At 40.9% G+C, this 15785-nt stretch overlaps 1 protein-coding gene across 6 annotated transcripts in view; it reads right to left on the bottom strand.

Annotated features, from left to right (window-relative positions):
- Positions 1-15785, bottom strand: part of FANK1 (fibronectin type III and ankyrin repeat domains 1) — a gene marked incomplete at its 5' end in the record, with an annotated part of 127596 nt that overhangs the window by 109669 nt on the left and 2142 nt on the right. For 5 of the 6 annotated variants that reach the window (XM_082406625.1, XM_082406626.1, XM_082406627.1 and 2 more), the window contains one exon: positions 5576-5628. The exons of the other annotated variant lie outside the window; for it this stretch is intronic. In XM_082406625.1, the coding sequence (XP_082262751.1) occupies positions 5576-5628 (53 nt within the window). The remainder of the gene's footprint in view (positions 1-5575; positions 5629-15785) is intronic. 6 annotated transcript variants of the gene reach the window in all.

Here is a 15785-nt window from a genome sequence, read left to right as displayed (position 1 = left end):
ATAAACTCTAGAAAAAATGAAAAGAAAGCAAAGTGCAAAAGGAGGTCTAGTTGGGAGAGATCAGTGCAGCCTGGAATCAGAAAGCCCAGGGTTACAGTAGCAGATACAAGATGGTATCTGATTCCAAGCCTGCATAACAAATTACCCCAAAACTTAATGGCTCAGAACAACAAATACCCATTAGCTCACAGTTCTTGAGGGTCAGGAACCTGGGAATGGCTTAGCTGGGTAGACGTGGCTCGGAGCCTCCGTGAGTTTGCCGTCAAGTTGTCAGACAGGGCTGCCCTCACCTCAAGGCTCAGCTGAGCCTGGAGAATCTGGCTGGGAGCTCGCTCTCTGAGTCGCTGGAGTCAGTCCTCGCTGGCTCAGCCAGAGGCCTCTATTCCTTACCAGGTAAGCCATGCCACAGGGTGCTTGAGTGGGTTCACGCCACGGCAGCTGGCAGGTGGTGGGAAAGAGAGAGAGAGTAAGAAAAAGCAAGAGGGAGAGAGAGGCTGAAGATCAGCCCGAGGCAGAAACAACCTAACGCAGGGAGCGGCATCGGCACTTCTGCCACACGCCACTGGCCACACCGGCCAACCTTGGCGCAATGAGGCAGGGGACCAGGGCGGGAACACTGGAGGGGGAGGGGTCCTGGGGGTCGTCTTAGAGGCTGGCTACCAGTGGAGATAGTGGAGAGCACTGGAGGGCAGGGGCACCGGGTGAAGGAATAAAAAGGTGAGTGACTGTGGAGAGTGTGCAAGGCAGCAAGGAGACAGGCCTAATTAGAGTCACAAGTGTAGATTCGGAAGCAGTAAAAACAGATACAGAGAGCGGCACTGGCCCAATTACAAGCCACTGATTCACTGTTCTTGCCATGCTCATATCTATGCCCTGGACCTAATCTGAAAAACACTGTCTTATCCCACTGGAAAATAATTTCATATCTGTCAGGTTCTCTCCTCTGCTAGGAGGAGATTTCTTTTTTTTAAATTAATTAATTTATTTTTTATGTTTTGGCTACGTTGGGTCTTCGTCCTGGTGCACGGACATCTCATTGCAGTGGCTTCTCTTGTTGCGGAGCACGGGCTCTAGAGCGCAGGCTCAGTAGTTGTGGCACACGGGATTAGTTGCTCCGCAGCATGTGGGATCTTCCCAGACCAGGGCTCGAACCCGTGTCCCCTGCATTAGCAGGCGGGATCCTAACCACTGTGCCACCAGGGAAGCCCTAGGAGGAGATTTCTTAGAGAAGACAGGCATGCCTTTCATTTCCATGCTACTTGCCGCCCTGATGTCCTGTACCTACAATGGTAGGAAGCACCAAGTTGTGGCTTAAGCAATGAGAATTGACCGGTTCTTGTAGCACAGTCCTCACAACCTGGAGAAACTAGTTTTTCTCTTCTTAACAGAGATTCCCCAACTCGTACGTAATTCCCTTGCTTTCCAGAAAATTAGTCTCTTCCTTTTCAGCTGCAGCAATGACACTGCATCAAAATAGTACACAGAACTGGTATCATGGGCCTCCTGATATGAGGCAATGGAAGGGACACCACATCAGTGTAATGTTACATTCCTTGAGAAAGTATCTGACTTAAAATGTCTTGAGGCACCAATCAGACAAATCTAGCATGGAACATTCTGTAAAGACAATTGGCCGCTTCAAAACTGTCAGTGTCATGAGAGAAAAAAAGTACGGGAGACTGTTCTAGATTAAAGAAGACTAAAGGAATGTGACAATTCAATGCAGTGCATAATCCTGGATTAGGTCCTGGTCACTTGAAAAGGAAAAAAGACAGCCATAAAGGACATTATTAAGGCAACTGAGAAAATATGAATAGGGAGCACATATCAGATATTATTAACGTTAAGTTTGGAGGATGTATTAATTGTATCGTGACTACACAGGAGAATGTCCTAGTTCTTAGGAATACCGTGCTGACATGTTCAGGACTGAAGCATCGTGATATGTGCAACTGCTTTCAGATGGTTCAGCAAAAGGGTGTGTGTGTGTGTGTGTGTGTGTGTGTACAGGGAGTGGGGGTGGGGAGAGGCAGAGTGAGAGAATGAGAATAAGAGAGAGAGAGTTGGAAAGAGAAATCCAGTGTGGCAAAATGTAAACAATCAAATCTCCATGAAGGGAATAAAAGTATTCATTGTATGACTCTGAACTACTTTCTAACTCTGAAAAGTTTCAAAATAAGAAGTACATATTTATGTATCTCTGTGTAAATGTAATACATATTTGTAATATTAGGAAGCATAATTTAAGACAAGCTGCATATTCATGTAGATATAGAGCACAAATGGGATAATGCCAGTCTTGAATAGCAATTGTTATTCCTTTAAAGATCTGAAAATCCCACCTCATAATTCACAGTGGGGGGCACAAATCCCCAAACAGACTGCCATGAAGTACCTGAGCCTTGGAAGGCAGGATGCAGACCTCATTATTTATCCCATCAGGACAGGTGATACACAACCTTCTGTGAAGTTGACATGTTCCAAATACTCGAAGTTCACTTGAATCACACAGTTGCTGAACTAAACCAGGAAGTTTTGTCCTGAACTCTGTCATATTTGGTCTTTAATGGTGAAAGACACAAAGCTGCAGTGTATCGAGAGTGCCTGCTCAAAGAAGGCTGTGGCATAAGTGAACATTTCCCATGCTGTAGGCTATGAGGCCACGGTTATGATACCTAGATCAGCCTCATTCTTAGGGTTATATAGTAAATTGAACTACAAGTCATTTTCACTTTACAGACCAAAAAGGGAGAATACTGTGGCTACTTCGTGTCTTAGATTTCATTGTGCCTGACTAAATTCATCATGATAATCTGTATAAAAGATTTTTTAAAGTTCAGTTTGACTCTCTCACCTTGGAGGACACGAAAGTAGGTACAAGCCCAGAGAATGTCCTAAAGAGCACTGTCATGATGACTTTGTTCTGAGAAATGGGAAGAACGGAGACTTTTTAATAAATTTGGTTTGGAGATTGAATACCTTTAGGTTTAAAGTGCTCTGAATAAAAGAATAAGAGGTGATTTTATACTGGTCAGCAAGACCTGACAGCAATAATGCTTTGATTTTTAGCAGTACTCATCTTTGTCACCTTAAGCAAGATAAAGCAGTTGAGTTATTAAAAAAAAAAAAGTCCCTGCTTCTGTGAATGGACCTTAGAAGTAAGTCAATGAAGAGTGAGCTGCTGTACCTATGGTAACAGTTTTGGAGGAGATGATCAATGAGGAACAGGCCTCCCTCTGATGAACCACAGCAACTAGTAGACGACCCACTGGACACAGTAGAGAACCACTGTGGTTTTGCACAGTCACCTTGGCTGATGACGCCCTGACATTCCAGATCCTTGCAGCCTTCCCTGTGCACGAGCTGTCACGGACATCCCTCCCCTCCATCCTTCATGATGGGGTGGGCACACGATACAGCTGCTCTAATAAGAATCCTGCCCTTGGATTTTACAATTCAAATTAAGAAAGAAAATTCAGTCTCTCCTTGGGCAGTTGGAACTGATGATATATAGTTGGGAGCTAGTGGTGTCCTTATCACAAAATATGCACAGAGTAGAGAGGAAGCCAGTCAGAGAAAGAGATAAGAGACCACCACCATCTGAGTAGATTCAAGAAGGCTGAAGTGGTGACCTAAATGGGAAGAAAATCCAAGGAAGAGGGGATATATGTATATGTGTGGCTGATTCACTTTGCTGTACAGCAAAAACTAACACATCATTGTAAAGCAACTGTACTCCAATTAAAAAAAAAAAAAAAGGCTGAAGTAACACATTTAGCCAACTCAGGGAATATCCCGAACACATTCTAAACGAAATTAACAGATAAAATATTAAAAATAGCAGAGACTACTTTCCCCCAGAGAAACCATCCCATTAGTCATCTTTGGCCTTACTTTATTTTTGATATATATAATTTTTTAACCATCAAAAGTGCTTTCTATGAAATGTACATAAAATAGTTATAAAAGTCTCTTTTAATCTTCAAGGAATTAGCACAAAAAATATCATCTACTGAAGTTTCAAGTTATCTTTATTAACTAGGACTTATGCTATTTGATCACAAACTGGAAGACACAGACATTATGTATTAAATTTATTCATTTTTTCACTTGCGAACTACATATTGAATGATTAAAAGATAGGAATTGCTGCTGGATTAATAAATTTTTTACATATGTTTTCAGATCTTAGAAAAATAGAAGGCTATGAAACAAATATTGAAAACTGATTAATTCTTTTGAATTAAATGTCTAAGGATCTTCTGTTAAAATTTAAATTACCAATTTCTGCTTCCAGCAGGTATCACACTAATAATTCCACAAAGCACAAAAACTGGATAACATATAAAAAACAGCTGTACGAAGGCATCAAGGTCCAAAAATGTAGACAAGATTTGGGCCCAAGGTCCCAGAGAGCAGAAAAGAGCACTGAGGTTGGCCATATATTTCCCTTACATTGGTCCTTGGGGAATCTGCTGATTCACAGCTGGGGAAAGACAAGTAGAAAGTGGTATCGTAGAGCTTCAACAGCCACACAGAAACACTGGAGCTGAAGACTGCCAAAACAACCAAGGCTTAAGGGGCCAAGATCCTAGAGAAAAGGGTACATAGAGAAATTAGCCCAGCAACTCCTCCTTGAGGAGTTTGCTGACCATAGGCAAGCAGAGATTTTGGCAATACCATGGTGCTGGGGATCAAAAATTGAAATATAAGTCCTGCTGAAAAGGAAGGGCACTAGTGAAGACCCCAGGTTTTCAGCTAACATCCCTGAACTGGCTGGCTACATCCTAGGAATAAGGGCAAACTGAAAATAGACTGCCCTCAACTAAAGTACAGTGATTTATTTGTACCCTAAATGCCAACCAAAAGTAGATAAGATCCTCTATGGATAATGTCTACCAAAACCTCTATGATTTTTCAAAAAGAATGTCAAGCATTCAATCAAAAATTACCAGGAATGCCAGGATACATGACGAAATGACTGAAAACTAAGAGCAAAAACAGAAAAGAGAAACAAACCTCATAAGTGATTCAGGTGTTGAAATGATCAGATATGAACTTTAAAGCAGTTTGCAATACTATGAGACTCAGACTTTAAAAGAACTAGTGGTAATCCATTTCTTGATCTGGGTGCTAGTAACTGAGTGTGTTTACTTTGTGATAATTCATCAACCTGGAGATTTAATATTGTGTACTTTCTTATACATATGTCATACTTCTATACAACTTTACAAAAAAAGAAAACTTGTGGAATTCAGCTAAATTGGGGCTCAGAGGGAAATTCACAGCCTTAAACACATTTATTTGAAAAAGAAGGCTAAAAGCAATGATGTAAGCATCTATATCAAAAAACTTTTTAAAAGGAACAGCAAATTTAAATGATGGAAATAAAGATATAAGCAGAAATCAATGAAATAGAAAACCAATGCATAATGGAGAAAATATAAATATAAAATATAAATGTAAATGTAAAAATATGAAAATAAACATAAAATATAAAAGCCTTTAAAAAGAATAACACAATTTATAATTTCTATGATATCCAGCCTCCAAGATGGCCCCCAATGATTCTCACCTGCTGCTATTCGTGCCCTTGTGTAGTCCTCTCTCATACTGAAGAGGGTTGACCTGTTATTAAGACAATAATGCAAATGACAGAGTATGGTATCCTAGGCTAGACTATAAAAGACACTACAGCTTCTACCTTGCTCTCTCTTAGATCATTTACTCTGGGTGAAATCAGGTACCATGTTGTGAGGACACTCCAGCAACTCTATAGAGTGGTTAACGTGTTCAGTTACTAGGTCTCTTGCTATCAGCCAGCACCAACTTGCCATCCATGTTGAGTGCGCCATCTTGAAATCAGGTCCTCCAGTCTCAGTCAAGCCTTCAGAAGGCTGCATCCCTGGCCAACATACTGACTACAATCCAAGACAGAACCCCCAGCTAATGTATTCCTGAAATCCTGACCCACAGAAACCACATGAGATAATACATTAGTTTTTTATTGCTCCATAACAAATTACCACATGTGAACATTTTAAGAAAACACAAGTTTATTGTCCCCCATTTTCTGCAAGTCAAGAATTTGAGTTCAGCTCAAGTGGGGTCTCTGTCGGGGTCTCACAAGGCTGCAGTCAGGGTGTCAGCTGGGCTAAATTCTTATCTGCAGGCATTCAGGGAAGAATCCACCTTTAAGCTCATTCAAGTTGCTGAGAGAATTCATTTCACCGTGTCTGTATGGTTGAATACCCAGGCTTTTCACTGGCTGTGGACTGGATGCCAACCTCAGGTCCCACAGGCCACCTGCAGTTGGACATGTTCAACATGGCTGCTCACTTCATCAAACTAGCAAGGAGAGTGTCTCCAGTGCATGCTAGCAAGATGAAGTCTAATTTATGTGTGTATTATCTCTTTCTCTCTCTCTCTCCTCCCCATCTATATATCTAAATGTATATATGTCTATACATACACATAGATACATGCATACACACACATACACACACACACACACACACACACACACACACACACAGAAGTAACAATCCAGCACTTTCACAATGTTCTATTGGTTAGAAGCAAGTCATAGAGCCCACCGACACTCAGAGGGAGGAGGTTATACAGGGTGTAACAGCAGGACACGGAGATCATGGGGACCACCTTAGAAGTCTGGCTACCACACATAATAAATGTTTGTTGTTTGAAGACATTAAGTTTTGGATAATTTGTTATGCAGTGATAGACAACTAATATAAATCTCTATCAAGAATGAACAAGAAAAAGAGAGATAAAGCACAAATGAATAACATAAGGAATTAAAAGGGTTATCACTATGGGGGCTTCCCTGGTGGTGCAGTGGTTGAGAATCCTCCTGCCAATGCAGGGGACTCAGGTTCGATCCCTGGTCCCGGAAGATCCCACATGCCGCAGAGCAACTAAGCCCATGTGCCACAACTACTGAGCCTGAGCTCTAGAGCCCGTGAGCCACAACTACTGAGCCTGTGTGCTGCAACTACTGAAGCCCACGTGCCTAGAGCCTGTGCTCTGCAACAAGAGAAGCCACTGCAATGAGAAGCCCACGAACCGCAACGAAGAGTAGCCCCCGCTTGCCGCAACTAGAGAAAGCCTGCGCACAGCAACGAAGACCCAACACAGCCAAAAATAAATTAATTAAATAAATAAATTTTTTTTAAAAGGGTTTTCACTATGGATCCTATAGATACTATTACAAAGATAAGACTTTATTATAAGCAAACTTATGGCAATAAATTAGATAATTTATATTAAAAGAGCTCAGTCTTTGAAAGACACAACTTACCAAAACTAAGAAATAGAAGTATATGTACCCCTACATCTAGTAAGTAAATAGCGTTCACAATTAAAAACTTTCCCCACAAAGAAAAACCCCAGTTACAGATGGTTTCACTAGTATATTCTTCAATGTAATGGAGAAATAACACCAACATTACATTACAAAACCTTTTAAGAGAATAAAGACAGAAAGAGAACAAAAATAGAGGGAATACAGCCTCTATTTTTGAGATTAAGCTCATTTTTTTGAGATTAAGATAACCCTGATACTGAAACTAGACTAAGAAATCACAAAAAGTAAAGTTACAGGCCAATCCCTCATATGAATACAGCTCAAAAATCCTTTTAAAAAATAGAACATTAAATTCAGCACTCTATTCACCACATAAAACACCATAACCATATGGGGTTTATCCCATTAATGCAAGGTTAGTTTGACATTTGAAAAACAATCAATGTAAATCACACTAATAGAGAAAAAAAGGAAATAATGCATTTGATGAAATCCAACACTTCTTCATGATTAAAAATAAATAAATAATACCTTGGCAAATTAGGACTAGAAGGGAACTTCCCCAATCTGATAAATGGGCTAAAGGGTTTGGTGGTTTTGTACTGGGCCAATTTAGCTACACTGAAGAATTCCCTTCCCTGTTCGGCTCTGGGTCACACAGGTGAGCTTTAGCAGTGGGGGTGAAACAGCATTTCCCATTTTGTTTTTTACTCTCTAGAGGACGGTACAGGGCACCAGGCTCATGTGGTTGTTCATCGGCTGCTCACCTTGTTGGTGGGAAGCAGCAGCTGAAATGTGGACAGATCTCCTCCTTCAAGTTCTCAGAGCACTGTGCCAGGCACATGCAGGGCTCCTCAGGGAAGGGGGCCAGCTCTCTCGCAGGTCATGCGTATCACTGATGTTGCCGGTGGTGAGAGACAGACATGGGCTCCAGTTTATCCTTGCAGGTTCCAGTTTGACTTGGCAGGCTCCAATCTGTTCCCACCTTCATATCCAGCTTTCCTTCCCAACTGCTGGTCCCGCCAGCTTGGAGCACCATCAGGCCCAGCGTGAGTCACAGAGACAACAGTTTGCACTGACTTCTTCACCAGCTCCCACAATTATACAAAGTCTAATCTCTGTTCTAGACCCCTTATCCTGTATCACTCACAGTAGTTCTGCTTTTCTGATTAAACCCTAATTGATACAAATATTAATACAAAAGTGGGATCCAGAGAACAGAACCTTTAGGACTTGTCTTCTGAATTGGCACTGGATTATCTAAAATTGTTTCTTCAATCTGATTTGATTTAAAGACACTGATGACCCCCAGTGGTAAAGGGACCCTGGCAGTCCATTGCTTACAGTGGCAAAAAAAGTTACTTAAAATATAAACCAACTACCTACAATCCAATCCTGTATAAAGCAAGGCTCAGGATAACCAAATAGTTGCTGTGTTAGAACTCTTTAGTAAAAGTAATTGGTATAACAGGGCTAGTTAGTTTCTTTCCAGTACTCTAGAGAGCTCCAGGAAAGAAAATGATGACCTCACAGCTTTTCCCCCCAGCTTTATTGAGATATAATAGACACATAATATTGTGAAAGTTTAAGATCTACAACCTGATAATTTGATACACTTATAAACTGTGAAACAATTACCATGGTAGGTCCAGCAACACCTCTCTCACCTCACATAATTACATTTTGTCTGCATGTTATGAGAACATTTAAGATCTATTCTCTCAGCAACTTTTGAACATACAATACAGTATTGTTAACTATAGTCACCATACACATCAGATCCCCAGCATTTATTCCACTTCTAACCTGAAGTTTGTATTCTTTGACCGATATCTCCCCATTTCCTCCACCCCGCCAGCCCTTGGTAACCACTCTACTCTGTTTATATGAGTTCAGCTTGTTTTGCTTCCACATATAAGTGAGATCATACAGTATTTGTCTTTCTCTGACTTATTTTATATTTTACTTAGTGTAATGCCCTCAAGTTCCATCCATGTTGTTGCAAATGGCAGGACTTCCTTCTTTCTCATGGCTGAATAGTATTCTATCATGCATATATATCACATCTTTAACCATTCATCCACAGACAGACACTTAAGTTGTTTCCGTATCTTGGCTCTTGTGAATTATGCTACAACGAACGTGGGAGGGCAGATACCTCTTCAAGATCCTGATTTCATTTCCTTTAGATATATACCCAGAAGTGGAATTACTGGATCATATGGTAGTTCTATCTTTAATTTTTTGAGAAAGCTCCACACTGTTCACTGTTTTCTATAGTGGCTGTACTAATTTACATTCCCACCGACAGTGGACCAGGGTTCCCTTTTCTCCACAACCTTGCCAACACTTAACTCTTATCTTTTTGATAACAGCCGTTCTGACAGGTGTGAGGTGGTATCTCACTGTGGTTTCGATTCACGTTTCCCTGATGGATCAGTGATGTGGAGCACATTTTCATGCACTCAACATCATTTCATGTGTTGATCATTTGTACATCTTCCTTGGAAAAATGTCTATTCAGGTCCTCTGTCCATTTTTTAAATGGATTGTTTGCTTTTCTGTTATTAAGTTGTATGAGTTCCTCATATATTTTGGATATCAGCCCCTCACCGATGGATGGTTTGCAAATATTTTCTTTGCCTTAGGTTGCCTTTCCATTTTGTTGATTGTTTCTTTTTCTGTACAGAAGCTTATTAGTTTGATGTGGTCAAACTAATCACTTGCTGATTTTTGCTTCTGTTGCTTGTGCTTTTAGTGTCATATCCAAGAAACCATTGCCAAGATCTATGTCAAGGAGCTCTTTCCCTATGTTTTCTTCTAGCTTTATAGTTTCAGGTCTTACACTTAAGCCCTTAATCCATTTCAAGTTAACTTCTAATGGGAGGGTTGAACATATAGATATATATCAATTACAACGTGTTAGAATAATAAAAGTAGTAATAAAATGCAGACACAGTGCCTACGAGGGAGAAATTAACTCTGATTTGGGTTGGAGGAGGGTAAACAGGCAACATTTTTAAGAGATGGTAACGTTATAGAGATGTTTTAAAGGATGGATACATGGATGGGCAGTGAGTAGGTTCCCGGCAGAAACAAGCAGGCAGGAAAGTATGAGAATGAGAGGACCCTCCCAAGAAGGTGAGGCCAAGGAAGGGTCCCTGACAACCTGGAAGGGGGCGGGTCACAGCTAAAGGAATCTGAAAGCAAGGAATGCCTCCTCGTTTCTTTCTGCCGCCCAGGAGAGAAATGTCCCCAGAGTTCTGCAGGGTCCCAAGGATAAGCATCTCCAGTTTTGCCCCTGGCTTGCCCCAGCGCTGTGAGCAGGGAAAGGCACAGAACACTGGTGTGAGTTGTTTGCTTGTTAATGACTTTGCACCACCTTCTGTACTTAATGAGTCATTCAGGCCGTTCTTGGGCGATGCTTAGGCACAAAGCCCCTGCAGTAAACTGGTTGGGTTAGTTCGGTTCCTGGGTGTGTCTGGGCAGATTCCCCAGACCAAGCAGGCTATAGTAGTGCTTCCTTTTCCTGTCAAGAGGAGGTGAAATCCAAGTTATCAGGTATAGACTTGGTCTGGGGATAATGCTGAGCTTTTGGTGAGACACAGCTGCACCCATAAAGTCGGTTTGCCCCGCCCTGTGGGCTGAGCATCCCAAGGTCAGGACTGCACTGAACTTTAGTATTTTGATGGGGATTTTAAACTACAGCTATTTAAAAGGTGTTGCTTTGAATTTTTTTTAAGTTTTAAACTTGATTTATATAAGCCTTTATTTCTTAATAATAACTTTTGAATTATAACCTAATTGATAGGATTAATATTCTTTAGAGACTAAGACTACTTGACAAAAAATTGTTACACAGACTTTTTTTAAAATTAGTTTACCATTTTATTAATAGATTTATTTTTATTTATTTATTTATTTATTTTTATTTATGGCTGCGTTGGGTCTTTGTTGCCGCATGTGGGCTTTCCCTAGCTGCGGGCAGCGGGGGCTACTCTTCGTTGCAGTGCGTGGGCTTCTCACTGTGGTGGCTTCTCTTGTTGCGGAGCACAGGCTCTAGGGCGTGTGGGTTTCAGTAGTTGCGGCACATGGGTTCAGTAGTTGTGGCTCACAGGCTCTAGAGCGCAGGCTCAGTAGTTGTGGTTCACGGGCTTAGTTGCTCCGCGGCATATGGGATCTTCCCGGACCAGGGCTCGCACCCGTGTCTCCTGAATTGGCAGGCGGATTCTTAACCACTGCGCCACCAGGGAAGCCCCTACACAGACTTTTAAAAACACTCCTGGGCTTAAGTAATTTATGACTCTTAAATTCCTACCAGTCTCTCAGATAATTAATGAACAAGTACTCCACGGCAGTACAAAGATTTTGTTGAGTCTATGATCTGGCAGTCCTTTAGTACCCCAAATAAGATTACCTTCCTATTTCCTTAATTTTACTGGATAGAATGAGATACTTAAAACACCTCTTTTAAGCTAGTGAAGAAAAAGGAATGCCATACTTGTAATTCACCTAACATTTATAAGCACCTGATTTAAATGAACTTTACCCAAAGTGTACTCCACGAGAGGTACTTCAATTTCACTGGAGCACAGCCCTTTCTGTTATAGAGTAAAATGGTTTTCTTTTTAAGCACACTGCAATGCTCTTAAGGAAATAAAATTAGTCACCCAGGTGTTAACAGCAGTGCCATCCATTCAATAAATGCTTGTTTGGGGCTCATTCCATGTTAAGCACTGGAGACAGAATGGCAGACAGGGCCCTCTTCCACCACCCTACACCCCGGCGGAGAAAACAGATTTTGAAAATTAACAGAAGAATTACAGATTGCGATCATAGCAGAGATAGGAATAACATAGAGAGGGGCCCAACCCTCTTTAGGGAGTCAGAGCTTACTCAACAAGAGTGACATTTAAGCTGAAACCAGAGGACACTGAATCAGACCTGCCAGAGCAGGATGGAGGGGTATCCCTGGCAGAGGGAGAACCTTGTGCAAAGAACTGCAGTCCTGAAAGGACCTTGAGATGTTTAAGGGACTAAAAGACCAATATGCCTGAGGCATAATGTATCCAAGATCATGTACACAGTGGTTTGAAGAAGCAGCTAGATAAGAACTCTGGAGGGCTTTTTGATATGACCTGTGTATTGTGAAAAGCTTACTCTGTCTCTCAGGTGAGCACAGCTGGGGGAAAGGGCATGCAGAAATCAGCAGAGCCTCCTGTCATGGTTTAGTCAAGATGATGGCTTGGAGTATCAGTGATTACAGCAGGGAGGGAGAGAAAGATGTACATTTGGGGTGTATTCTGAAGGTGAAATAAACACTTCCTAACACCATACACAAAAATAAACTCAAAATGGAGAAAAGACCTAAATGTAAGGCCAGACACTATAAAACTCTTAGAGGAAAACATAGGCAGAACACTCTATGACATAAATCACAGCAATATCCTTTTTGACCCACCTCCTGGAGTAATGGAAATAAAATAAAAAATAAACAAATGGAACCTAATGAAACTTAAAAGCTTTTGCACAGCAAAGAAAACCATAAACAAGATGAAAAAGCAACCCTCAGAATGGGAGAAAATATTTGCAAACGAAGCAACTGACAAAGGATTAATCTCCAAAATTTACAAGCAGCTCATGCAGCTCAATATCAAAAAAACAAACAACCCAATCCAAAAATGGGCAGAAGACCTAAATAGGTCTTCCTATTTCTATTCTTCCTATTTCATTTCTCCGAAGTAGACATACAGACTGCCAACAAACACATGAAAAGATGCTCAACATCACTAATCATTAGAGAAATGCAAATCAAAACCACAGTGAGGTATCACCTCACACCGGTCAGAATGGCCATCGTCAAAAAATCTACAAACAATAAATGCTGGAGAGGGTGTGGAGAAAAGGAAACCCTCTTGCACTGTTGGTGGGAATGTAAATTGATACAGCCACTATGGAGAACAGTATGGCGGTTCCTTAAAAAACTAAAAATAGAACTACCATACGACCCAGCAATCCTACTACTGGGCATATACCCTGAGAAAACCATAATTCAAAAAGAGTCATGTACCACAGTGTTCATTGCAGCTCTATTTACAATAGCCAGGACATGGAAGCAACCTAAGTGTTCATCGACAGAGGAATGGATAAAGAGGATGTGGCACATATATACAATGGAATATTACTCAGCCATAAATTGAGTTATTTGGAATAAGGTGGATGGACCTAGCACATATATGGAATCTGAAAAAACGGTACTGATGAACCTAGTGGCAGGGCAGGAATAAAGATGCAGACATAGAGAATGGACTTGAGGACACAAGGGGGGAAGGGGAAGCTGGAATGAAGTGAGAGAGTAGCATTGACATATATACACTACCAAATGTAAAAAGGATGGCTAGTGGGAAGCTGCAGCATAGCACTGGGAGATCAGCTTGATGCTTTGCGACCATCTAGAGGGGTGGGCTAGGGAGGGTGGGAGGGAGACGCAAGAGGCAGGAGATACGGGGATATATGTATACATATAGCTGATTCACTTTTTTGTACAGCAGAAACTAACACAACATTGTAAAGCAATTATACTCCAATAAAGATATATAAAAAATAAAATAAACATGCATTCTGGTGGGTGGGGTGAGTAGGAGGGGTGGCGAGTAAAAGAGAGTAGTTAAGGATGACTCTCAGATTTCCAGCTGGAGTAACTGGGAAGGTGGTGAAATCCTACTCAAATATGGGGAAGACCAGTGGGAAAACTGGTTTGGAGAAAGAAGTCTTCACTCCTTTAAGGATATGCCTCAGTCTGTTAGTCATTGGAATAACTTAGAATCCCATTTAGCATTTCTTTTAAAAGGTAGGTGTGTATCAAGAAACTGCTGCCTGGCCTAAACTAGGCCCAGATTATTTTATATAGGGAGAGTTTAGGGGACAGGGGGCAATATGGTTGTAAGTGGGAGCTGGGGAGTTATCTTGATGCTGCAATTGATAAATATACACATTTAAAAATTCAGATTATGTGTTTGTTTAGGGTGATTTGGTGGACTAGGGAAGATCATGGGGGGGGAGGGTTAAAGACCCCCAGAGCTACCCCTTGGCATTGTCACTCACTAAAACTTAGGGAAGAGATAGTACTGTTGAACTTAAATATTTTCTTAAAAAAAAAAAAAAGAAATTTGATGTACATTTTCCATGTTATTTCATACATGGGTTAGCTTTCCAATAGTGTTGTTAGCTTAGGAAGAAAATAATTAAATATGTAAATGTGAAAAAAAAAAAGATGTAAATGTGTAAGCCAAGAGCCAAAACCATTCTGAACAGCCCAAGGTTGTGAGCTTATTTAATTTGCCCTTTCCCCGAGGAGTCACTTCTTCGATCATTGACTTATTATCATTCTGTAAAACAGTGGTAGCCCTTGTCACCCTCTGCCTAGTGCCAGAGTATGATCCAGCTGTGGGATCTGAAGAGTTTAAGTTTATTGGATTTTAATGACTCAGTTAATAAAGGTCATTGCTAAAAGTAATAGAAAACTGAGTGTGTGGAAACAGAATGGATAAGTCTGACTTGGGGGTTATTCCTAGTAGTTCCTTGGTGTTGTCCTTAGATATATGTTTAATCCTTAAAAACAATTAAGAAGGAGCCTTCCTTTTAATCAAGTCACTGATGCTATACTCAACTACCCTTGTAAAATGCTATTTGAAACCCCTCAATAACAAAAGGTACCACGTACACACGAGGCTTAAAATATGTCAGATAACATTGGCACAACAATATATGGTGACCCTATAACTGTAATATTTGTTAATATCATAGCCATGGCATTCTCCAATACCTTTGAGAGAATAAAATAGCAACTTGAGTCTCAGGTGAAATCTGGTTCGGTATGAATCTTCAAGTTAAATGGGACCTTAAAGATCATGTAATCTTGTCCTTTTAAATATTTACTAACACCCGAAATGGTGTTTATTAGGCTGTGAAAGAATTCCCTATCATAAATGGTTATTGTTTGAATTATCTAAAATTAAATTGATAACAGCATTTGAGAGTATGTGAGAAAGAATAAATTTATAGTTGTGTCCCAGGCATAGATTCCTTAACAAATATTTTCCACCTTAAAATCCAATGAGATGAGATATAAATGTGTAATTCATAGCAGTAATAAATTTCTCACAGTTTTACAGAGCTTCTGGGATCTGGTTCCTATTCACTTTTCCAGGCTTGTCTCTTTTCTTTCTCCTCCCCTCCACCCCTCTGGCTTCTCTCAGTTACAGCTTTACTGATCTTTGAACTCTGAGCCTCAAACCCACACTGCTCTCTCAGGTCTCAGGGCCTATACCCAAGGGATTCCCTCTGTCTGGAATCCCTTTCCCTCATTCTTTGCTGGGTCATTCTGCAGGCCTACTATTGCTTCCTACCGGAAGCTTTCTGCCCATCTCTTTTTCCCCAATCTCAGACCCCAGAGAGGTTT

Source organism: Balaenoptera borealis (assembly GCF_965194805.1).
Source record: "Balaenoptera borealis genome assembly, chromosome: 10".
NCBI lineage: Eukaryota > Metazoa > Chordata > Mammalia > Artiodactyla > Balaenopteridae > Balaenoptera > Balaenoptera borealis.
Note: the sequence above shows the minus strand (reverse complement) of the source record. Positions and strands in the feature narration are given on the sequence as shown.